This window comes from Panthera leo, chromosome E1 (assembly GCF_018350215.1).
Source record: "Panthera leo isolate Ple1 chromosome E1, P.leo_Ple1_pat1.1, whole genome shotgun sequence".
Taxonomy (NCBI): Eukaryota; Metazoa; Chordata; class Mammalia; order Carnivora; family Felidae; genus Panthera; species Panthera leo.
In genome coordinates this window covers 50,418,831-50,443,221 of record NC_056692.1, presented here as the reverse complement: position 1 = coordinate 50,443,221, position 24,391 = coordinate 50,418,831, and the positions used below count along the sequence as shown (strand labels likewise).

General features: G+C 42.7%; 1 protein-coding gene across 1 annotated transcript in view; it reads right to left on the bottom strand.

The window, feature by feature from the left end:
* Positions 1-509: 509 nt before the first annotated feature.
* MAP2K6 (mitogen-activated protein kinase kinase 6) overlaps positions 510-24,391 on the bottom strand; it is a 121,237-nt gene continuing 97,355 nt past the window's right edge. Inside the window, exons 11-12 of the mRNA XM_042915089.1 lie at positions 16,700-16,745; positions 510-10,385 (exon numbers count right to left, since the gene is read on the bottom strand). Coding sequence (XP_042771023.1) covers positions 10,308-10,385; positions 16,700-16,745 — 124 coding nt within the window. The 3' untranslated portion in view covers positions 510-10,307. The remainder of the gene's footprint in view (positions 10,386-16,699; positions 16,746-24,391) is intronic.

The following is a 24,391-nucleotide window of genomic DNA, read 5'->3' as shown; positions in this document are numbered from 1 at the left end:
CATCCGCATCACAGCATGCCTGATGATGTAAAGCTAATTTCCTACTATTATGCACGCTACAAGTAGGACTAGGAAAAATTCAAATGATTAGTTGGCCTAAGACTTCAGGGTCAGAAATCTGTAGAAACATAAAGTCAGGGCCTTGCTTCTTTTCATTTAAGCCATCTGGACCCATCCTTCCCACAGCCATCAAATTTTAATAATGTAATATTTGGCCCTCACTTCTAACCTAGGAATACTGACTATAAGAAGATTGAGTCTGAAGTTCGTTACCATGGAAATGACTTTCTAATGAGGCTTCAGGACTACAACACTGTTGTTTTGGTATGCTTTGCTCCGTTATGTTTTGGAAGTAGGGTGGTAGGAATGGGAGAAGAAAAAGAGAATGAATCATTCAAGCCAGTTTTTTCTTTTTTCCACCTGCAGGGCTTCTATACGTAAAAGTAGCACATCCCTGGAAAAAAGAATTTCCATGCACAACTCAATTAATATACAGACTCGCTGCACTTTTTAAAATGTCTTTTATTGGTTGTACATTTTCTTATGAGATCAACACACCATTTCTTTCAAGGACACCTTGCTCCTGAATACGTATGCTATTTGTCCTAGCTATGAAAGTCATAGCAAGCACTTTGACAAAAAAGAGGTGGATGGGTGTCTGTTGCCATTATTACTGTCTTCTCTCTCTTCAAATTGTTGTTTGAGTCAGTTCATAGATTGACACAACATTGAACACAACACACACAGTGTGAAGTTTTACATACACACGCACAAACATCCGGAGACCAGTTAGAGTCTACGGCTTGTTCCTTCCTCCTCAGCAGCAGTATGAAACTGAAGAATATCCTGAGATAGGAAATCAAAGTGTAAGTTCCTCACCAACAGAGGAGTCCAAGTTTGACTTAATGTCCCAATTTCATTTTCCTTTTGAGGTCACCATACGAACCATGTAACAACCACTTAGTTCAACATCTCAGCCATTTCCTTGGTCAAAAACAGATTCAGTGAACTAGTCTGTATCACACCAGAACTTTACTCTTCCTTTACTGTGCTCTTGGATCAGGAAAGAGATGGGAAATAATAGTTGTTCTTTTTATAAGATACCATGATTGGAAATTTCACCATAGAATGACCTATAAAAGGCAAAATTACCTCCACCTTTGGCAATTATTAGAATTCCTTGTATAGTGACTGACAGAGGCCAGTCATCCAGGCTGTTAAGTATGAACCACAAATGGCATTTGCATGAAAAGATGGATTTCCCAAGAATAAGGAACCTAGAACAGGTGGCTTCTCCAGATGTTAAAACAAACACGCCGTCTTTAAAGCCACCTTCAGTATATTTCTGGTAACTCTGTCCAATCTTAACCTACATCAATACCAATGCTTTCATCTACCCCAAGTCCTGCACAGTAGCTATTTCCTTGGCTTCAGGAATTCTGAGATAACATCACCATTTACGATAAGCAGTAGTTCAAAAGAAAACAACAACAATAATGCACACGATCTGGAGAACAGGAAAACAAGGCTAAAATAAAAATGCATGGTGGCCACCAAAGCCAATATGGCAAAGTCAACAAAAGGCATAAAACAGGTATTTTTAAATACAATCCTAGAGCCTGACTGAAATTATCAATTGATATTCATAATTTTTCTTTCCTGGACAATGGTGAGAAATGCTTTCGCCTTGAGAGAGCAGCCCTGTACATTTCCTTATAGGAAAACGGATGAAGTACACCCTCCCCGACTCCTTTCCCTCCGCAGCTCACAAGCAAAACGTTCCCAAGGCCAGAGCATCAATTTCCCAATCACCTCAAAGGCATGGAAACATTCTACCCACATCCTTCAGAGGCCTTTACTTTATGAACTTCTAATGAATTCCATACTCTCTAGTCCAGTCTGCCTCATTCATAAAGAGAAGATATTGCCATCCATAAAGAGGAGATGATTTCCACCAGGGAAAGCTAGCAGCATGTTCTACAGAGCAGGAAAGATGAGGGAGTCAGTCAATGACGGAATCCACAAAATGGTAGTCATTCTGCTATTTCACACTTTCCAGAGACACAGTGTTGGAGATGGGGTTTTGAAGGATAGGGGTGCACAACCTCTCCAATCTCCTTGCATCATATTTCAGGTATTAGGAAGAGTTTGCAGGGCCTAACAAACATATGGAATTACTTCCTTCTTAGCATCAAGGGATTGTAGAGACCAGACATGTTTCCACTTGCCCAACAGCTGTCTTTACAATCAACACGGCTTACAAACAAATGTGGGGTACAACACAGGAAAACAATCCATCACATATACAAATAAAAAAGGTCTATCATAAAATTCACACCATGTAAGGGAAAAAAGTGTGTGTGTGTGTGTGTGTGTGTGTGTGTGTGTGTGTTTCCTTACAAAGACCAGATTAATAACTGGAAGCAGCATTTTCAGCAATGAAACTGATGCACAAAGGAATCTGGGGAAACCCACCTACTTTACTAAAATTCTTATAAAGTTCAATTCCATACAGAAGTTACATCCTGCATTCCATCAGACTTTTCACAAAATATATAGAAAAATTTTGGTGTGTTTAAACAAAGACTTTGAACTACATCCTTAACACCTTTTTCAGCTTTAAGTGACTTAATGTGATGATTCTGTACAGCAGAAAATATGTTGCAATGGCGGACGTTAATTACGTCAAGAAGGCATTTTTTTTTCCTTTAAAAATACCTGTTATTTTACTAAAACATCATTTCGGCCCCTATAGAAAATCACTCCTCAAAAAATAAATTTGAAACTAAAAAATAAACCAAACACGGGGATAATATGACAGATAAATTGTCTGAATTTTCTTAATTGAACCTCCTCCGGTGGCTTTTTATGCAGAGATTGGCCAAGGGCTCCACAAATTGTTGCCAAATGTAGCTTTATGACATATACAGAGTTCTAAAATGGGTGCTGGAACCCCCCAGCTGTTCAGTTTGGTTTAGCGGCTAAAGCACCGTTATCAGAATTCACCACAGACTCTTGTGTGTGTAGAAGGCACCTGATATGTTTCAATGGATGCCTAAGGATCCCCTTGTGTTCAGTTCAGGACAGATAACACCACCTGTTTTCAGCTTCCAAAGGCTGTACCAGTTTCCCCTGACCAATCTTCACCTGCAACACCCAGCGAGGGTAACCGTTAGCTTGACTCTCAGATGGGACGCTGCTCTGTGCCAAAATCATACAAAGAACTTTAATTTTTTCTAAATGTCAATAACCAAAATGACAACTCCTGTTCCTGGAAACATAGAAATGTAGATATTCCACTGCCCATCAAGAGCCCACTCTTGCCCCTCCTTGCCACTGAGATCAGATTATTTGCAACCACTTCTGAAAAATAAGCAATTCAAGAGTCTATATGCGTGGCCATCCCATATTGATGTTTGCATTTTCTTTCAAATGATTCATGCTCAGAAATTTAAAGAAATGGCCCTCTCTTTTTGCCCTTCTACCTCCAAGCCCTGTTGGCATACAGAATACAGCAGAAGCCAGGGCTGCATAGACAGCATTGGCCACAAAATTTCCCGGGTTCTGTGGCTGCTTCTGGTCTCCAAGTAGTGACTTCATCCAAAGTCCCCAAGCCTTTAATAGCCACAGAGACTTAAGGGGAATGATAGTTAAGTGAAGGGGGATTGATACCGGTAGCCAAATATTCTCATTGGAGGTTGATGGGGCTTTCAGATGGCCATCACACTCTTCTCTCTTCCCCTTCCCTTCCTGACCAGAGACCCCCACGGGCACCACTCTACACAGTCTGGAAACCACTTGGTGCCCTCGACACCTCCCTCCACGAGTACTGAACACAAGCAAGGAAGACAATTTGAGATCGGCAGAAAATAAAACTACTTTCCCACACAAGTCCCTTCTTCTGAAAACTCAAACTAGCTTTGAGCGTTATGTTTTAAAACTATAAATTCTCCTTTTCTGATGAAGACTTGTAGTGTCTTTCTAAGAATATTCACCATCCTCTGTCTCATGGAAAAAGTATGTTCATCAGATAGCCTTTGGTGTCCACCGTCCTTAAAACCATCAGCCACCAGAACTAAAGATGAAGGGGCTCAGCTTTGTGCCCAAAGTCTGATGACAGTCTCCTAAGGCAGGGACCTGACTTGCTTTGTTGAACTAGCTTGCAGACTCCAATACGAATGAACGTTAGTAGTGACCAAATGATGCTAACTGCTTATTTCTGGCCACAACAGAATATTCCTTAAGAGGAACAGATACCCAATCCAGCAATCCTTTTTTACAGGATGAGTGGAAGATTCACTGTAAGGTCTTACGTTCAGAAGGAGGGTTTTGCTAAAAGTCCTCTCAGACATCCCTTACATTCATTTTCAAGATTCGGGAACAACAGAATCCAGGTAGGCAAACCAAGGCAAAACTGCTGGTTCTGAGTTCTGCCATATGAAAATGGTAGGATCGGTTCCTTTCCACAGAAGCATTCAGTCAGCCCAGGTCCTGTGTGCGGGGGCAGTGGAAAAACAAGCAAATGCAATCAAGGAAACCAGGAAAGACAAGGTGGCCCGCTCGAAGCCACAAACTCTGGGGACTATTTAGGAAGTTCTGTTTCCTACATTAAGCCACAAGTAAGTGCCTCAACTTTCCCGTGCTTTCCCTGAAATCAGTCTCCAGGTCCTAAGAGCATTAACCTCATTCCTCGAAAGAGACCCTGAGTCCCAGAAAGAAGTGGACCCTGGGGAAACCCTGTATGTGTCAAGAGGAACAGCCCCCAGAGGAATCTTTCCATGCTGACAACTCTTGAGACAGAAACACAATGCACATCTCCAAAAATCTCACTCTAAACTCCCAAGAATAGAGGGCTCAGAGTCCTAGTTCAAATGACAATACAAATGATGTCAAGATGCTGACAGTCCCTGGGAACTGGATTGGATATTTTTTAATTCTATTAACACATGTTTGTGTTAGAGGTGATATTTTTTTCTTAAAAAAAAAACAAACCCTACCACAAAGTCCTTGACTTTCCTTTGTGTTTCTACTTAGGGCCCAGTCCCCTTCACGTCAGTTAGGAAAAGAGCTTTTGGAGAAATTTTGCTTGAAAAGGGAGTTTGAGGCAGGAGCTAAAAAGATAAACCCCAACTTAGGTGCTGATTCCAAATGACTCCATTAGAAAACTTGCAGTGGGGAAATTATATTTGCATAGCTGTAAGCAGTGACTCTCTAAACCCCAGCAAAACGACACAGCTTCTTTGCAGATACCAGGAACAGGTGGTGAGTGATATATCTGGTGGCAAGGTGCTTTCCCCAGAAGGATGGTTTCATTTTGAAGGCTCTGGAATTCAGGTTTTGTTTCCCAGGGCGAAGAGAAAACTTTCTTTCAGGTAAATTGCCAGATCAAATACTTAAATATGCTCTTCAAGAGTTTCCAAGCAGCCTTCTAAGTATAATTTATGTTTGCCTGATGATGCAGCAGGAAGAAAACTGTTTCTGAATAACCAAGCAACTGCAGCTTTAGGTCAGCTGTGCTGGACTATTCTGGAAGAGGAAAGTGGAGTTGGGCACCTTAGGGGACAGACAGTTCTTTGTGTAGCGTTCCTACAGCAAAGAAGGGACAAGGGTTGACCAAAGACAAAGGAAAGGACAGTTGTGCTGGTCCCATGGGGAAGGCAAAGCTTTCACCAGAGATTAGGGGGCCCAGGAACTCAACAAGGGACCCAAGATAATCACATCAGAAAGGAGGCATTTTGCATAAGCCCCTTAGAATAGAAATTTAGTGAGGATTAAAGAAAGGAGTAAGATAAAGCAGCCTTGTCTTTCCAAGTCCAAGGACAGTACCCAAGGGGTGGGCCCAAGTCTCCTGTCACAGTGAGAGCCTAGAGCTCTGTGTCTACCTGAGAACAAGAATTTTGACCCCATACTTATCTTTCTTCCTTTCTCAAATGATGACCAAAAAGAACAGGGGGATAACCTGGAAGATTTTAAGACGTCTATCTGCCTTCCACTTCTCATGTAACTATGGCCTCCCAAATTTTCAAATCTTAATGCAGTTCAGGAAAAAGGAAAACCCGAGGATTAGTGTCTGGCTTCATGATCCTCCCTGCACAAGCATCACATCTCAGAGAGAAATAAAATGCAAAGCTAAGAGACAAGAATGCCGTTGATGTCTGAGAGAAGAATGCTTTTTATTGCCAAGTTGAAGTACGTTACGCCGGCTATTGTATGGAAACGGAAAAAGCAGGTACTCAATTTCATCTGAGGAAAACTGTCCCATTGGCCTCCAGGGCAAGGAATACTTACCTAAGAAAATTAAGAGGCAATTTCCATGGGACTGAACAGTCTCCACTCTTCCCAAATTCATTTCTATGTCCTGATCTGTCTCAACAGCTGAGCTGAATACTAACTAAATGGAAAAGCTCTATACACATATTCAATCAATTGGAGTTTTGCATTCGATGCTCTAGGACTGGTATTGGCAAACCATAACCTGTGGGCCAAGTCCAGCCCATTGCCTGGTTCTGTAAATAAAGTCTAGTTGGGACACAGAACCACGCTCATTCATTTGTGTATTATTTATGGATGCTTCCACACTGCAACCCCAGACCTGTGTAGTTGTAACAGACTAATGCAACCCAAAGCCAAAAATATTTACTATCTGGCCCTTTACAGAAAAACTTTGCCAGTCTTGGTCTAGAACGTCACAGTCCACATTCTGCAGAGCAGAGGTTATTGATCCTGTGGGGTCTATAAACTGCACTCCACTCCCCTCCCCTCAACAAAACATGTTTGCAAAACTACGTGTTCCATGTACCATGTGCGTTTTCCTAGGGAAAAGGTCCTAGCTTTCAACAGATTCCTAAAGAAATCCAGAGTACCCCAATTAAAGCCAAAGAAAACCAAAGAGCATCTTTAGCTGCCAGCATATTAACAGTGCTAAAACACACACACATACACACACACACACACACACACACACACACACCCCTAGACAAGAGGAACACAGACCTTCTACAATAAAATCTCTCTTTTTTTCTATTCTAATAGGGTTGGTTTGATAGCTTCCACCTCCCAGATTTTACTCTGGCATTTTTCCACCTGAATATGTAAATTTTCAGGGGTCCAATTAACAACTGCGTCTTCTATTTGCTAATTCAATAAAAAATGGAAGGTTGCTTTTAAGCCAGCAAATCTCCCTCTCAGTCATAGATAGGCATTAAGAAGACAAAATCCCCAGCACGATAGAGATTTAATTCATTTTACTTGATCTGACCACCAACTCCAATGAATTTTATGAATATATGAATCTTCCCTTCAAGGCCACAGGCAGTCACGTCACCAAAACAAGCATTTGGGGGGGAAATCAGGAACTGGGCATCCATTGCACTTTTAAGCCAAAGGTTAAGCATTTTGTTAGACGACTTTCGGAGAAACAGAGTAGTTTCTCTGAGCAGAGCTAATGAAGCCTCTTGGTCAAGAAAAGCATTTTTAGTGTTAAAAACTATGAAAACATTAGCCCTCCTCTGTCACTTTTGTGACTACCTTCCAAAGACACTAAATCAAATGCACTTGGAGAAGCCAGGGGTCGCGTTAGTCTCAGGGCTGGCTTCCTCAAATGCTGAGGCTAATGAGTATTTCATGTCCTAGACTTGGACGTCTGACATTTCAAGACTAACAAAGAGCACAGGAGGGTAGGACCACAATTAAAAAGCTAATCAATCAAAGGTAACCACAAACAATAATAACGCTGACGCACAATGAGTGGAGTAACATAGAGGGTCGAGTGACCTGTGTGTATGTACAGGAGACCTTCCAACTTATATCAACTTAAATATGGTTTACACATCTCTCTCTTTATTTTAAAATTAGTTTAGAACTTATAACACAGTTCACACACACACACACACACACACACACACACACTCTAGAATTTAGACTCGTAAGTCTAGCAAGCCATTCTACTTGAGCACATAAGATATCTAATCACCATGTTGTACATCATTTCTATGGGGACAACGTATTCCAAGTTCCAAGTCAGTATTCCATGAACACGCCCTCTCTGATGTGGCGTGTGAAATATGCCAATTCCCAGGCCCCGCCCTGGACCAATGAAATCCCAAACTTGGCACAGGCAGTGTTCACCAGCTCCCAGTTGATTCCAGTGTGCATCAGGTTGAGAACCATTGACAAACTCCTTCTCTGTCTCAGTACGATTGTTTTGCAAGTTTGGGCCCTGGGTTCACAAACTGGAGAGGCGAATGCATGAGAACACACTCGGTTAAGAATATTTCTAAGTAGAAACCGCACTGAACAACAGGTATGAGTTGTCTGACTCAGACCAGAACGAGGTTTTGCCTTACATACTCCGCCAAAAGCTGTGACGGAGGGACCTCCGAGTTTTTTACTACTTGTTTTTTTCATTAAACAGATGAAGAAAAGAAGGAATACAGTTGTGATGTTTTTTTCTCTTGGTCTCAACAAGGGAAACCGCCCAATTTAGCAAGGTAGGTGAGAAAGAGAAGGGCCATAATCACTGGGATAATACATTTTTCCTGGCTGGAAGAAGATGAGGAACAGAGGTAGCTTTAAAGAAGATGAAACTACGTTTGATCAAACAGGTATCTCTTGGAACTAGGGGTACAAAGAAGTGTACGGGAGGGCCATACTCACTCTGGGCAACTGCTCTGAGCCAGACAAAAGACAAGAACAAGGGGAAAACGCAGACACAGAAAAACTAACGACTGCATTTCAAAACCTAAAAGGGAAAGAAGAGAAGATTTTCAGGAGGAATAATCTCCATATCTGTGAACTTGAGGCAAAGAAAGAAAGACAGGGAGTTCTCTTCTTCCTCTCTCATCAAAATTCTCCATCGTCGTCCTTCAAGAATAGCCTCATGGAAACCCAACGTCCAAAAGCCATGTTTGCTGGTTATTATCGGTTTACAGCTTCCCTGCATCAATTCACTCACTTTTCATCAAGGAACCTAGAGAACCTAGGGGCATATTTAGTCTTAAGAAAGAGCTTTCACTGCTTTGTCAACCTGCCGGGAACCCATAATGGCACTAGCCTCCTACGGAGTGCTATCCCGTGCTGCTGTGTGCTACTGAAGTGAAATGTGGCCTCAACCACTGGCAATCGGGCCGTCTATTCCTAGGAACTAATTCAACCTTCCCCATTATCTCCTATCCTGTCAAAGAACTTTTATTTTCTTGTATTGCAGCCCTCCCGTCAATAGTAAGGCTTCTTTATTGAACAAGGGGGAAGAAGAGAAGAAAGCAAAGAGCGCATCTTAACACAAAGGCAAACCTTGGGGCTTATGCATTGTAAGGAGGGACAGAAGCAGAAGAAGGCACCAATTCTCAGTGTGGTTTGACATGACATCTCCTCTCAGAACTGACATATATCCTCCTCGCTAAGTAGAGATGTCCACAGAAGCCACTTGGCGGAGCTTGGGACTTACCAAATATACACAGGCACACATGTAGAAGGGTAGATAGGTGATATAAAACTGCATCAGGAATCACATTCCATTAATACCACAAAGGCCAAGAGAACCCAACTCGTGACTCTGAGATGTGACAAAAGTGATTTTATGTTTCCCAAAGTTGGGGAAAGGGTATGACTGGGATACCTCACCACTTCACCTGAAATATGTGGTTACTACCCAGGAGTTGAGCAGAAATCTAAGGACGTGGCAAGCAGCCACAACAGCTGGAACAGGTGTTTTACAAAGAAGAGCTCCTCACTGTTATTGTTATAATACTCTTAAAGATGCATATTAAATAGTTTCCTCTGGACCACAGACACGACTGAACTTAAAAATAAAAGCCCTATAAATATCGCCAACCCAACCTTGCCTCTTGTATCTCCCTCCTTGCATAAAATGGAATCTTTTCAACCAAGCACTTAAACATAAATATTAAAATAATAAGTGGGACAGACTACAGATCTACTTACAATTTCATCACTACGGTAGCACCTTTTGACCAGGGCCAATGCATTCGTTTTATGAAGAACAAGAGAAGTCTGAGAAGCTTAAGGACTCATATGACACATCATTAAATATTTAATCACCTTTTTAAGTCCTAAGCCTTTGCCATATTTCATCCATCTAGACAGTTCATTCTATACTATAGATTCCAAGGCCCCCTTTGGAGGGGAAAAAAAGGAAAAGAAAAGAAAAGAAAATGGGGGAAAACAACCTTCTGAGAGGCAGGATTAAATTATCTCAAGGATGAGTTTCTATTGGTGCTTTCATGAACCTGCTTCACCCTGTAAACCCACCAATCCACAGGAGGGCCAACCAATTGAGTCCACGGTATTTAGTCTCCAAGAATCAATTTTACAAAAGATGCCACGTCTGTTGCTTTGGATTCGTGTAGGGTGAAAAATGGATGTTGCTGCAAGAGAAAGGAAAAACACATGGTATTAATATTCAGCACTGACAATACATGAGATTAGCAACTTAACAGATGTGTTTGGTAAACAGATTAAAGTACCCCTATTAGGATTAAACTGGACTCTTCCAACCTCTTCCCAAGTCAAGTATACGCCTAGTGATGAGGACATTCTAAAGATAACTTTTATTATAAGCCTCCCATTTTGAGATGTTTCTGCTACAGAGTATTTATCAAGTATATGCCTAGTGATGAGGACATTTTAAAGATAACTTTTATTGTAAGCCTCCCATTTTGATATGTTTCTGCTACAGAGTATTTATTATTTGGAAAATACATGTAATTAGGCTATATAAACTCCACCTATGGTAAAATACAAGGATTGGCAAAGACAGCCCGGACTCTGATTTACAAATAACCCTGTCCCCTACAAAGTAATTTTAGACTGATACAGTGGTAACATAATGAGAAATTTCATAGATTTATGCACACTGATTTCTCAAGAATTGGATAGCAGAAGGAGAAACCAATTTTTGTAGCATAGTAAATGGGCAAAGCATTGCTTTCCCTTGACCCTGGAGAGCTGGTTTGAACTGAAACAGTTAACAAAGCCACTCTCTAAGCCACATCGACAGCCATGAGTTGTATTTATGTCTCTCTTAATGAAGAGTTGATCCATCTGGAAAATAATGCAAACTGCCAAACTCTAGGTATGTGCAGAGAAATTCAACTTGGAGATTAAAGATTGAAAAGCAAAAAAAAAAAAAAAAAAAAAAAAAAAGTCTCTATTCATGCAGCTCAGATTAAGCAAACTTCACAAAAATGCCATAGCAGGGGCGCCTGGGTGGCTCAGTCGGTTAAGCGTCTGACTTCGGCTCAGGTCATGATCTCACGGTCTGTGGGTTCGAGCCCCGCATCGGGCTCTGTGCTGACCGCTCAGAGCCTGGAGCCTGTTTCGGATTCTGTGTCTCCCTCTTTCTCTGACCCTCCCCTGTTCATGCTCTCTCTGTCTCAAGAAATAAATAAATGTTAAAAAAAAAAAATTAAAAAAAAAAAAAGCCATAGTGAGCACAGGCATAGTGGGTCCAAGAGGCCACACAGTGGAACAATTCTGAAGAAAATGAAGCCATTTTCTCTGCACCAACATGACCCTCCCCCAAAGGCACAATTTTGTTACAGTAAGTTCCCAGGTGTCACACTGGAACCTCACACCTCTAATATAAAGGAGATACATCAACTCACGAACCATAGTTCTAACAGTGGGAAACAGAATCCAACAAACAAACCAAAAAGGACGATTCCTTTGGGTAGAACCTAGTGCCAGTGTCATCTTCCACCTGTCAGGTACACCCTCCCCTCCGTCACGGCCACCTCCCTCATTGTCTGGTGGTATTATTTTCAGTGCCTAGTTGAGCCGCTAAATAGGCGTGTTTCTGCACCCAGACATGTAGATGACTCGCTTCGTTTCTCCCTGACTTTGGGGATGTTAGTTTATCACCTTCATGTTGCCCCAGCGGTAGGTTTTCTCACCGTATGTGTTTTAAACCTGACGGCACAGGGCTAGATGAGCCAGCTCTGTGGGGACCTGAATGCCCGCCCATTGAAGGTTTAGGAAGCCATGCAAATGGGAAGAGAACAAAGGAATGAAACCCAAAAGAAGGCAGGTGGTCGCTGGTCAGTATCGTGACTCAAAACACGGAAAAGAGGCTGTCTGCTTTTGCCCATCTAGAAGATACAGGTTGGGTGTTGGCTCAGAGCCTTACCCCCACCATATTAACCAAAGTTCTAGATGCCGGGTCCTGTGTCCTGAGCTCCTTACACAAATAAATAGCAGAGTTACTTCCGATTACTAACCACTTATGCAGCACACTTACCAAGGGCTTTACCATCATGCTTATTAGCTTTCCCACATCCTCTGACATTTCGAGGTCTCTTAGTGTACTTAAAAGTTTTTACTATCAAAACAGGACATGTCAAACCTCAGATTGTGTCCATGACTACTGCCGATGCCTGCCAGCCCTATCTTGCCTCTGGTTCTGCTCTGCCAGTTAGCTCAGTGAGGGTAGCCTTAGTCTGTGAATGAATCGAACGACCTAAACCGACGTCTTTAAGAAAAAGAGTCCTCAGGCATCTTGTAGCATTCCCAGGCTGGGAAAATGCTGTGAGAGTCAGAGGACAGGGGGAGGGGAGGACAGGCCGGCATGTCAAAATGGAAAGTGTGACTTGCCTTCTTGTGTGGGTTTTGAGGCTGTAAAAGGTTGGGAGACAAGCCAGTCCCTTCTATAAGCAATAGACTAGGAATAGCAAGGCCAGCAACTCAGAGATGAGCAAATGAGGCATCATGGATTCCTCTCCCCAGGCTGCGTTTTTCTAAAAAGGAGCCAGCTACAGCAAGGGAGGACATTGCCAATGGTTGTGCCTGGAGAAAACATGGAAATCCGAGAACACACTACCGGGAGCACTGGGGCGAGCCGCAGTCACCAATGGTCACCATATCTTCTACACAACACCTCGTCCCTCATGACTATCATTTCCTACGGGTTCAATCATCCTTGCTCAGCACTTTGATTCAATCTAGAACTTCCCAGGATATTCAAAGAACATAATCACCTCCCTGGGCAATCATCTGCATCACCTGATTATCATTTCTGGTGTTTCTCATCTGGGATTGGGGGGGTCAACAATCAATGTTCCAGGGGCCAAATCTAGCCCACTGCCTATTCGTGAAGTAAAGGTGTACGGGAACACAGCCACACCATCTGTTTACATATTGGATAGAGCTGCTCTCACACTAAAACAATGGAGTTGAATAGCAGCCCACAAAGCCAGAAACATCTCCTATCTAACCCTTTACAGAGCAAGTTGGCTGGTCCCCACTCTAGAGGAACAAACCCTACTGACTCATGTCCCTCAGTGGGAGTTTGAGAGAACAAGGAGATGATGTTGAAGCATGTACACCCTCCATCCAGTTAGGGAAAAAACATGTGAGATTTCTATAAGGGGTACATGTCTGGGTTGGCGCCTTAATTATACTGTCCTTCACCTGGAAAAAGGATTTTTTTCCCCTTTCTTCACCAACTCCTACAATGTAAACAATAGTCTCTCAGCATGTGTTTTCCCAATGCTAAAGTCAAAGAGTTTGGACTCAGATTTTCCATTTAAAAACCTCAATTCCACAGGAAAGCAGGGAGCAGTTATAGCCTTAAAAGGCAAATCCATTTCCAGTCACAAAGGCAAATGCCATAAAAAGAACTGGGGGGGGGGGGGGGGGGGGGGGAGGGGGGGAAGCACATGACCTTATAACATTAATACATAGACCATAAAAGACCACAGCATTAGAACATAATGGAAAGGTGGAATTCAACATCACTCGCTCATGTATACGAAGCTAGAACTCAGCATTTTTTTTCCCAAATGTGTTTCACTGAAACCTCTGATAAGAGGCCCCTCGGAAGGGAAAAAAATGTTCTGCATTTTAAACAGGCAGAAATATATAGAAAGTGCTCTTCTTTTTCTGAAAATAGGGACAAACAAGACAACTTTAAAATAGGAGTACAGGCTTCATAAGACACCCCAGAAATCACCCCATGTCCATTGCACTTTATGTGAAATTAATTTTAAAATGCTCGGGAGGTTGCATAAGTATATCCAAAAAGGGTAGCCAGGACTGAAAAGGCCCCCGACTGGCTATTAAAAATATAGCCAGAGAGGAAATGTCCAGCCCAAACAGGTGGTATGCTAAGTTTTCTCAAGCAATTACGCATCCTCTTTCCTCCCTCCACTGTGGGTCACAGTTGAATACAGCCAACAGAATGCTAAGTCCCAGGGGATGCCTTTTTATAGGGGACAATTGCTGCCCCAAGGAGACCACCTTTTCTATTCTGGAACTCTCCCCAGGGTTCTTTTATGGTCCCTCAATCGGAGAATGGTTCAGACTGAAATCAAATTTTAACCAACAGAGCTGAAAATCCATGTGATTGGCTGTGACCATCACCTATTGTGTGGATTGGCTTTCTGTAAGTCTTTCTGGCTTGACATCTCCAAGCTATACTTTTTCTTTCCTCTTTTCCAACTTTACTGGAATAGAATTGGCTTATAGCATCGTGTGAGTTTAAGTGTACAATGTGGCGATTTGGTACCTATTTATATATTATGAAATAATCACCACGATAATACCATCCATCACCTCACACAGTTAGCATTCTTTTTTTGTGTGATGAGAACCTTTAAGATCTAGTCTCCTAGCAACTTTCAAGTATGCAACACAGTATCATTAACGATGCTATTAACTATTAACGGTGCTATGCACATTCCATCCATGTTGCCACAAACAGCAGAATTTTTTTAAGGCTGAATAATATTCCATTGCATGTGTATGTGTGTGTAACAAGTGTTCTTTTCTTTTTTTAATGTTTATTTATTTGAGAGAGAGAGAGAGAGCGCATACACAAGTGGGTGAGGGGCAGAGACAGGAAGACACAGAATCTGAAGCAGGTGCCAGGCTCTGAGCTGTCAGCACAGAGCCCGAGGCGGGCTGGAACCCACGAACCATGAGATCATGACCTGAGCTGAAGTCGGATGCCCAACCGACTGAGCCACCTAGGCGCCCCTCGTGTGTTCTTTATCCATTCATGCACTGATGGGCATTTACATTGTTTCTATGCCTTTTGCTACTGTAAATAATGCTGCAGTGAACATGCAGATCCAGATGCTTCCTCAAGATAGTGATTCCGTTGCCTGAGACATTACACCCAGAAGTGAGATGTCTCGACCATACGATATTTCTATTTTTCTTTTTTTGAGGAACCCCCACACTGCTCTCCATACTGGCTGTATTAATCTGCATTCCCAGCAACAGTATGCCAGGGTTCTCTTTTCTCTACCACCTCACCAACACTTGTTTCTTATCTTTTTGGTAACAGTCATTCTAACAGGTGTAGTTTGGATTGGCATTTCCCCAGTGACTAGTGATGATGAGCATCTCTTCGTGTACTTGTTGGCAAAAACCTCGTGGGACTACTTCAAACCAAAACCTTCTGCGCAGCAAAAGAAACAGCCAATGGAAGGAAATGGCAACCTACACAATGGGAGAAAATATTTGCAAACCACGTACCTGATAAGTGGATAATATTCAAAATATATTTTAAAAACTCATACCACTCAATCGCAAAAAAAAAAAAAAAAAAAATCTGATTTTTTTTTTTTTTTTAAATGGGCAAAGGACCTGAGAAGACATTTTCCCATAGAAGATATACAAATGGCAGGGGGGCCTGGGTGGCTCAGTCGGCGAAGCGTCCGACTTCGGCTCAGGTCATGATCTTGCGGTTTGTGAGTCTGAGCCCCGCGTCGGGCTCTGTGCTGACAGCTCAGCGCCTGGAGCCTCCTTCAGATTCTGTGTCTCCCTCTCTCTCTGCACCCTCACCCCCTCACTCTGTGTGTGTGTCTCTCTCTCAGAAATAAAATAAAAATTAAAAAGAAAAAGAAATGATGTCAGTGTTTGCTCTTATTTCTACCAAACAAAACTTCCTTCCCCCGCTAAAGTTAAAACCTCGATACTTGAAATAAATCTAGGGAATGGTTAATGCAAATTAGCAAATAGTCAGAATTTAATCATTCCCCCCCCAAATGTGTTTGAACATACAATTAGATAAACGTTCCCAAGTTTAGGTGCTCACCATCTATGCTAAAGAACCATGTGTAATTAGCTCAAACTCGGGAGTTACCACAATTTCAGAGAACCTATTTTTAGACAAAAATTCTGAGATCCTATTCTCACCCCTTCTTTTCATAGTTTGTGCAAATGGTAAGCTGTGAATGCAGAGGTAAGACAATGGAAACTAAGAAGGCTTGGTCTTACTTATTTTCACGCATGTGAAAGCCAGAAGGAGAAAACAGTCTATCCCCCCTAAACACTCACCGAAAAGAATTCATCCTAAATGTGTTATCAAAACCTGATGAGTTGTCCAGCACTTTTTCCCCTCATTACAGAAATCCTTTAAATCATGCTTTCCTTCATTTATAAGTGGTGGCTCTTGATATCACAAGAACTTGAAAATATAAATTTTTATAGGCATCCAGTGTATATGATAACCAGTTTACCAACGTGGAAAAAATGACGAAGCAAGGCGACCCGCCCCAGGTCATGCTGAAGAAGGATTTAGGAAGCACAAAGGACCCGACTCTTGTTTTCTCGAATTCACTTCCATGTCAATGAACCAGCTCCCCCAACACGGTTGTTTGATTATAATTTAGGTCTCAGTCACTCTACCTTTACTAGCTGTTGGTCAGGACAGGTTTACGCTGGGAGCCATACGTACCATAAGTTCTGGATATGTTGGCCGTTCTTTGGAATTCTTCTTCAAGCTTAAAGAAAAAAATTAATCACATTAAAACCTAGGAACCATCTGTATTTTCACTAGCCTAGGACGTCAGAACCTGCAGAAGACTAAACGTAGCCAGCTTTAAAATGTATTGAACACATAAATCTCCTGTCTTGACTCCCCCCTTTTGCTACACCTTTAAAATTAGGTTTTAAATCACTCTCGGTGTACCTTAACAGGAAGAAGAGGTGTGCGTGTGTGCGTGTGTGTGTGTGTGTGTGTGTGTGTGTGTTTGTGCTGCATCCTTTTGGTACTTTTAAAAAGTATCCTTTTGATACTTTACCAACAACATACAAACTAGCTCTCCTGATCTACAGCCATTATATTCCAAATTACAAATCTACTTTCCTTCAAAAGAGCTTTCACTCACCCCTCCCCCGGGAAAGAAATTGGCAGGTGTTTCTTACATTACATCTGTTATCTCTTCACTCTCTTCAATGCCTGGTTCTCCTGGCTTCCGGTTCCCTTGAATGTATCATTTGCTTTTATATATTCCTAACCGAACCCACCTAAGATAGAAGCAATACCTCCATGAAATGTCTAAAGTAAGGCTACTTGCCTACAACCTCCTAGCTAATGAAAGAGAAAACACCCTCAGTCAGTGCCTAAGCAGTTTTTCTTCTTAGAAATTCTCTGTGGCCGTGCACGACTGTCCAGTGGCTCCCATTCTGTATATACAACTGCACATATACACAAATGTCTTAATAACATGTGATACCGGAGGCAACAGTAACAACAGTAACTTCTTACTGCAGTGAGACCAACCCTTCCCCTCTAGCCTCAACCCACCCCTGTATCCACCCATGGCCTTAAAATAGAAAAAAAGAAAATAAGCAGTTTATTTTGGAGTTGGAATCCCAGGTTACAGAATGAAGAAAAGGAGGATTCTGGAGACTGTGGTTTGCAAGGCAACCTACAGACTCCTCTGCCCACGGGGGCACAAAAGCATACATGAATGGAAAGGAAACTTAGCCTGGCATCGAAGTAACCAAAATGTGACTGATCATTAGGTAGCTGCGATTTGTGCTAATGGATCATTTTGAGCAGATGGGAGCTTATATGTGTGACATGAGCTCTGCTCCTCCCCCAAAGGCTAATAACAACGGGGGGGCCTGGGGGGGAGGCGGGGGTGGAGGGACAGAGCCATAAGAGAGTGAAGTCACTGAGACGCTTTGAGAAACTGTGGTGTAAAACAAAACGAAATGGGAAAAAAAGAGAGAGAGAGAGGGAGAAAGCTTTTGAACCAAAACAACTTAAAACAGCCTACCAGTTTATTCCAGGCAATGCTGTGAGTAGAAGCCAGGGAACCTGAGACAGGGTACAGTAGATGTGAGCAGAGAAGTTTCAACCTGGGACTGAGGGCAGATCTAGGACCTAGTGACCTCAGTGACCAGACAACCTATGAGAGAAAGTTTCGTCTCAACTGAGGATAAAAATAAGAGTGGATTAGAAAGAGGAATTATCAACTGTCAAAATCAGGTCGATATGAGAAGGTGTGCCTGAGTGAAATGAATGAGACCTTGGACCCTTGGACTCACTTATGACTTTGTATCTATATCCTTCTGGATCTCTATAGATACGTATGTATCCTTCTGTATCTCTATAGATACTTACGTATCTATATCCTGAGGTTCTATAGTGCTTTACTGCCGGTTCTCAAATGCAGGTGATTTTGACCTCTAGGGGATACTTGGCAACCTCTGGAGGCGTTTTATGGTTGATACAACTGGCATCTAATAGGTAGATATTAGATGTGGCCCAGGATATTGTTAAACATCCTATAATGCACAGCACGGTTGCCCACAGCAAAGACTGATCCAGGCCAAAAAGTCATTAGGGCTGAGGTTGCAAACCCTTGGGCTATGTGTCCTAGGATATTCCTCCTCACTGCTGCCTTCTCTCTCCTGCTCAGAAATAAAATTCACTTACAAGCAGCCCCAGCTGGCTCGTCTGTCCTTTGCACACATTCTCAACACTACCACGTCTCTATCCCCGAACCCCAGAAGCAGAAGTTGTCTTTCTAAGTTCAAGAGCTCGTTCACCTAGATGGAAACACAGGAGGAGGAGTGTGATCCCAGGAGCGTGGCTGATTTGCACACAGACCATAGTGAAAAAACAAAAGGGCTAATGCACAGAAGCCTTGGGTTTTCGGCTACCATTCAAAGCCAATCAAAAACCAGAAAGTCTTCCCCCAAATCTGAACAATCTAACTTCCGAAAAGCAACAATGAAAAGCACAGACGCAGCATTAAATCCACGCTCGCTAGTCACGAGCTTGATTTCAGGTGTCTCTACTTAGACAGGAATATTAGTCAGCCATCAGGCCAGGACTCTGCATGGACTCTGTTAACATCCTCCTTGAGGACCATCAGCCACCTTCACATCACCAGCTTCCACCGGTCAGCAAGTGAACCAAGGGAATGACAGGAAAGGAAGCTTCTTGCTCAAATGTTAGAACAATGGCCACTTCTACCAACCAGAGATCTTTGTGATGTTGCTGATTTTTGAAGTTCTATTTAGCAGAAAATGAAATAAGACTATCTTCTCATCAGGTAGACAGATGTAAATGCTTCCTTTTTTTTTAAGGAGAAATCTTTTTTTTTTTTTTTTTGAGAGAGAGAGAGAGAGAGAGAGAGAGAGAACGTGAGTGGGGGATGGGGAGAGAGAGGGGGGGACAGAGGGATCCAAAGCAGGCTCTGCGCTGACAGCAGCGAGCCCAATGGGGGGCTTGAACTCATGAACCTAGAGATCATGACCTGAGCCAAAGTGGGACACTCAGCCAACTAAGCCACCCAGGCACCCCCAAGGAGAGATCATTTTAAGTAAGGATGGTTTATCTTTTTACTTCTGGAACAGGTTAAGAAAAGTTCTCTAGATTTTTTTTTCTTTCTTTTAGTCTGTATAAAGAAAATGTGGGGAACGTACCCCAAGCTGATGCATCATAAATGTTTAGGATTCCTAAAGCCTCGGGGATTGCTGGCCAATAGGCTATTTCTTGACCTCTGATTAGAAGGCTCACAATTTCCTGCAGTAGCACTACTGTGGAGCATTCATGGAAAATACTTACGTAGCAATCCAGGGCTGTTTACTGAATTAATGTAACTGATGAAACACATTCTCTCCATCTTTTAAACTGAGAGCACTTCAAAACATGGGCTAAGAATAGGAAAATACTCAGGATCAGGTTGGGGGGAGGGAGCAAATTTTCCACGTTTGATAGGAAGTGCTTGAAATCCAGTATAAAATAAGCTCCACCAATTTCTTTTTGGATTGGAGTCAGACTTTGGAATTTTCAAGTGGCTGGTCATGTTCAAGCGTGCAATTAGCTGACTGCTCTAATTGGTCTTCCAAAGGCCACAACACACGCTCCTGACCGTAGCTGACACTAAAAAACACCTCCATGCTGTCTTGAGAACTGCTAGCTTGAAGTCTGTGCTGACCAGAGGATTTCTGCCTATTTGAATGCCCTCTGACGGTTTCCAAGAAGGCCTGTGTGGTACGCCCACAGAATAAAAAACACACTGCGCCTCTCAAGCCCATACATTTGTCAGAAGCGAAATAAATATCCGGTGCCTCTATTTTACTCTTCTTCCTGAACAAGTCGGGAACTATATTTGATCGTCTCTGTTTGATGCTAGTCCCTCCGAGTCAGACAGTTTCAACGTCTGGGTGGGTCTCCTCCAACATGCCATCAGGCTGGTCAGCTGGGCACTGAGCCCCTTAAATAGGCCTGAAGGAGAGGCAAAAAGAAGGTCGAGCTGTTTTGGCGCCCAGTAGTTGGTTTCCAGAGACTTCTTTCGGTCACCAAACCTGTGCATCGATAGGAAGTGGCTGTAGAGAAAAGCGTAAGCCTGCTACGGCTCCCTTTTTCCTTTCGGGATATTCATTTGTTAAGCCTCTGTGGGACTAGGATGTAAAGCTTTTCTATTGGACTTCTGTGTTATGAATCCCCAAGCAAGGCCTCTATGGTCAGCATCACCTACTCCGGGAAAGCTTTAAAAACCCTAAGACAAGAGAGCCACGTGTAGGGAAAAAAAGAGGAGGAAATGTCATTCAGTAGTCCTATTTCAGAAGAAGGACAGAAGGGAACGGCGTGTAAGACACCACTGGATTTTCCTTTAAGTCCATAAAGAACAAATGCTTTAAATTTCTCTCCTCTCCTACCCTTCTGCCCCCACCCTCCCACTCCCCGGAGTGTCTGAGGCTACTGCACAAGAAACACATCGGCTGGGGCTCTGGGCTCTGAATGTAACTTTGGGTGGGGCAGTGATAGCCTGGTGGCACTTTGAGCTACACACCACAGACCAGGATCACGGTCAACTCACAAGCCGTGATCAGAGGAGAGGGGCCGCCAAGATGACCCCCTGGAAGAAGCTGTGCCGTGTAGAGCAGCACTGGGATGTCTTCAAGTGCTCAGTTAGGATTAATCCCAGGAAAGATCACAAATACTCTGACAGATGACCTAAACCAGGAACGATGCAACCTTGCAACCTTTCTCTTCCAGTGTGGCATCTAGCCCAAAGACAGAGGTAGGAGATAAAATCCCAGGTGTACCTACCTCGAAATTCGGGATCAATTTTTTACTTCCCAAATCTTACGCCCCTTTCCCCACTTACCACAAAAATTGGGGCTTTCTGAGAAGTCGTGAAGGATCATTGCCTGACTATGCCATTAAAATGCAAAAACACACATGGAGGTCACTCCAAAAAGGGTCCTTTCATGAAAAGGTATCTCAACACACGGCTGTGTAGATAGGGAATTACAGGAACTGCTATGAAAGGGACTTACACTCAGGCTGCATCCTTTTCTTCATCAAGAAATAGAAAGGGGGTGCTCATCAATCACCTGTGCATTCTTTCTACTCAGCCCCAGATCAAATTTAAAACTGTCAGTGAGAAAACAAGTGAAGTACCTAGTTTGCTGCTGGGGGCAGGTGTGTATCTGTAAGCTAATGCGTAGAAAATGAAATGGCTTCCAGCAAGATCTAAGCCATTCATAAAAGCTTTAAAAAAAAAAAATCAGCACCGTCTCTTGAAGCATTAGACAACTTTTCCAACTTGGTTGATCTCAAAATAATGTTCACACTGAAGGGGTACCAAAGAAAATATACTGGTAGTTTATGGAAGGCAAAAAACTATTGACCCGGATTCTGAAACAGAAGGGTCTATACTCTTTTTTTTTTTTAATATTTATTTATTTTTGAGAGAGAGAGAGAGAGAGAGACAGACAAAGCACGAGTGGTGGGGAGGGGCAGAGAGAGCGGGAGACACAGAATCCGAAGCAGGCTCCAGGCTCTGAGCCGTCAGCACAGAGCCCAACATGGGGCTTGAACCCACGAACAGTGAGATCATGACCTGAGCTGAAGTCAGATGCATAACTGACTGAGCCACTCGGGCGCCCCAGAAGGGTCTATACTCTTAAAGAAAATCCAAGTGAGGATCGTTAAGAATGCTCATAAAATTCAGAATTAATTCTCTTCTTCTTTCCAATTCTCCTAACAACAAAAATGACTCGCTATTTTACACAACTGATATTCTTAAATATCAGGTTCTATAGGGACAACAACACTGAAGGTTTGAGGAACTTCTTCTTTGAAAACTTCAAAGTTCAAGTGATTCAAGTTTTGTTTCTATTGCATATATACATATGCATATATAGTGTATTATGCGTTACGTATATATGTATATATAATATGCATATATATATATATATGCATATTATATATACATATATATATTAGTAACCCCCTTAAGCAAGCCAGCCTGGCTGACATGAATATGAGTAAAAGGACACAGAATTAACAGCATTAACAGAGCTAATGGTTCCAGGAAAGCTAGAAAATGTCTATGGCTCAAAGTTTTTAAATTAATGAACTATGGTAGCTGAGACTAAAATTGACAGAAAATGAGAGGGGAACAGAGGCCTCAGAGGCCAGCCGGAAGATACTGGCAATGATTTTAGGAGTGTAGGGTAGGCACAGGGTTGTCACCCTACAAAGCACAATAATAAAGTATCTGGATTGTCCTCGTATGTGTGTGCACCTGTTAAAATTAGAAAGCATTATTTCAAGGTTCTCATTTTCTACATGTCCATTAAAAAAAAAAAAAGCTTTAATGCTTTGAATCTTCAGGGGGAAATTCTACATCAGAGGAAAAAAATACTCTAGTGAAAAAAAAGCAATTGAATGATTTTTTTTTAAATAAATTATAGAAGAAAAACAGTTCCTGAAAAGGAAGCAGTTGATAATCAGGTCCACAGACCACAAGTCAAAATTAGGGGCCCTCACCCCAGCTGTATAGTGGAAAGATTTGAACATTTGAACATTTGAAAACTATTGAGATTTGGGACCCTCCCCCGACCAATGAAGTCAGAATGTCTGCGCGTATGCCTAAGAGACAGTACATTTGAAAGTTCTCTCGCGTCTTATAAATGAACAGCCAACGTTAACAACTACTGCATTAAACTGGTGATTCTCAAAAGGCAGCTCAGCTTTCTTAAACTTTTCACATCAGCCTTGTTCTTACCAAGTTTTCCAAAGTACCCAGAATCCTGGGGAAAGGGGGACAGGCAGCCGAAAGGTTATAGGGAGGATAGTTTGAAAAGCCTTCCCTAGATAAGATGCTTTCCCTTTACCGCTCCTCTTGAGAACTACTGGTCTGAACTATCCAACGCGACTCACCCCCTTTTCCTAGGTGATCTTTAAACGTTTGGGGATAAGGAAAAAGAAAAACAGCAACAACAACGACAACAAAAACAAATGTTTGAATCCAGAAGGCAGGACCATGGGCCCATCTCAACCTGGCCAGTATGCCACCATATCCAGCACATTTGCTCAAGGAAAGCTCAGAGGAGGATACAGCTCAGTAGCCCAGAGGAAGTACCAGTAAGAGGCATCTAACAACACCCCGTGCCCACTGCTCCAGCCCCTCTCTAGCCATTCAGCCAAAACTCAAACAAAAATGAGCAACGGTGGGCCGGCCTCATACGTCATCGGGGCCAAAGACCAGGGGTGACACGGGGACCGGGGCTAACCAGAAGTCCAAGAGGCCTTAGTTTCACAAACAACAGACGGTTGCTTTGTCTCATCGTGTTTCCCAATAAAAGCTGCATTCAGAACGCTTCTTCCAAAGAGCGTGGAGGCCAAGGAATGATAACATTGAGGAGCTGTGCTGTGAAACAGCCTCCAGAGGCCCAGCTCCTTCCTCAGAGGGAGCAGCCAGGGTCACTCCTCTCCCAGGGTCACAGCTGGGCTTGTCACTGTCTGCTTCTGCAGATAGGATGCCCATATCAACGAGCTCCATTTTGTGCTTTCCTTTTGTTCTTCTCCTCCTCTTCCAGGAGCACTTGCAATGGTCCTTAGGATGAGGTTATACCAGGCAGTCTGGTCACCAGGCAGAGAGGAGAAAACCATGCCCTCTCCCACTTTCCTCAATCCCACTGACAATTTCCAGGAAAATAATATTCACATTGTTAGCAGGACTCCTTCCATCTTCCCTCTCCAACTTGGATTAGATTCCCTCCTCAGACCCCCCAGTACTGTCCATTGTACCCTCACAGGCAAGGATATCCCCCGTTAACAAGTACTGTGTAGAAGGCAGCCTAGAAGACACGAGAACTACTCTACAAGACG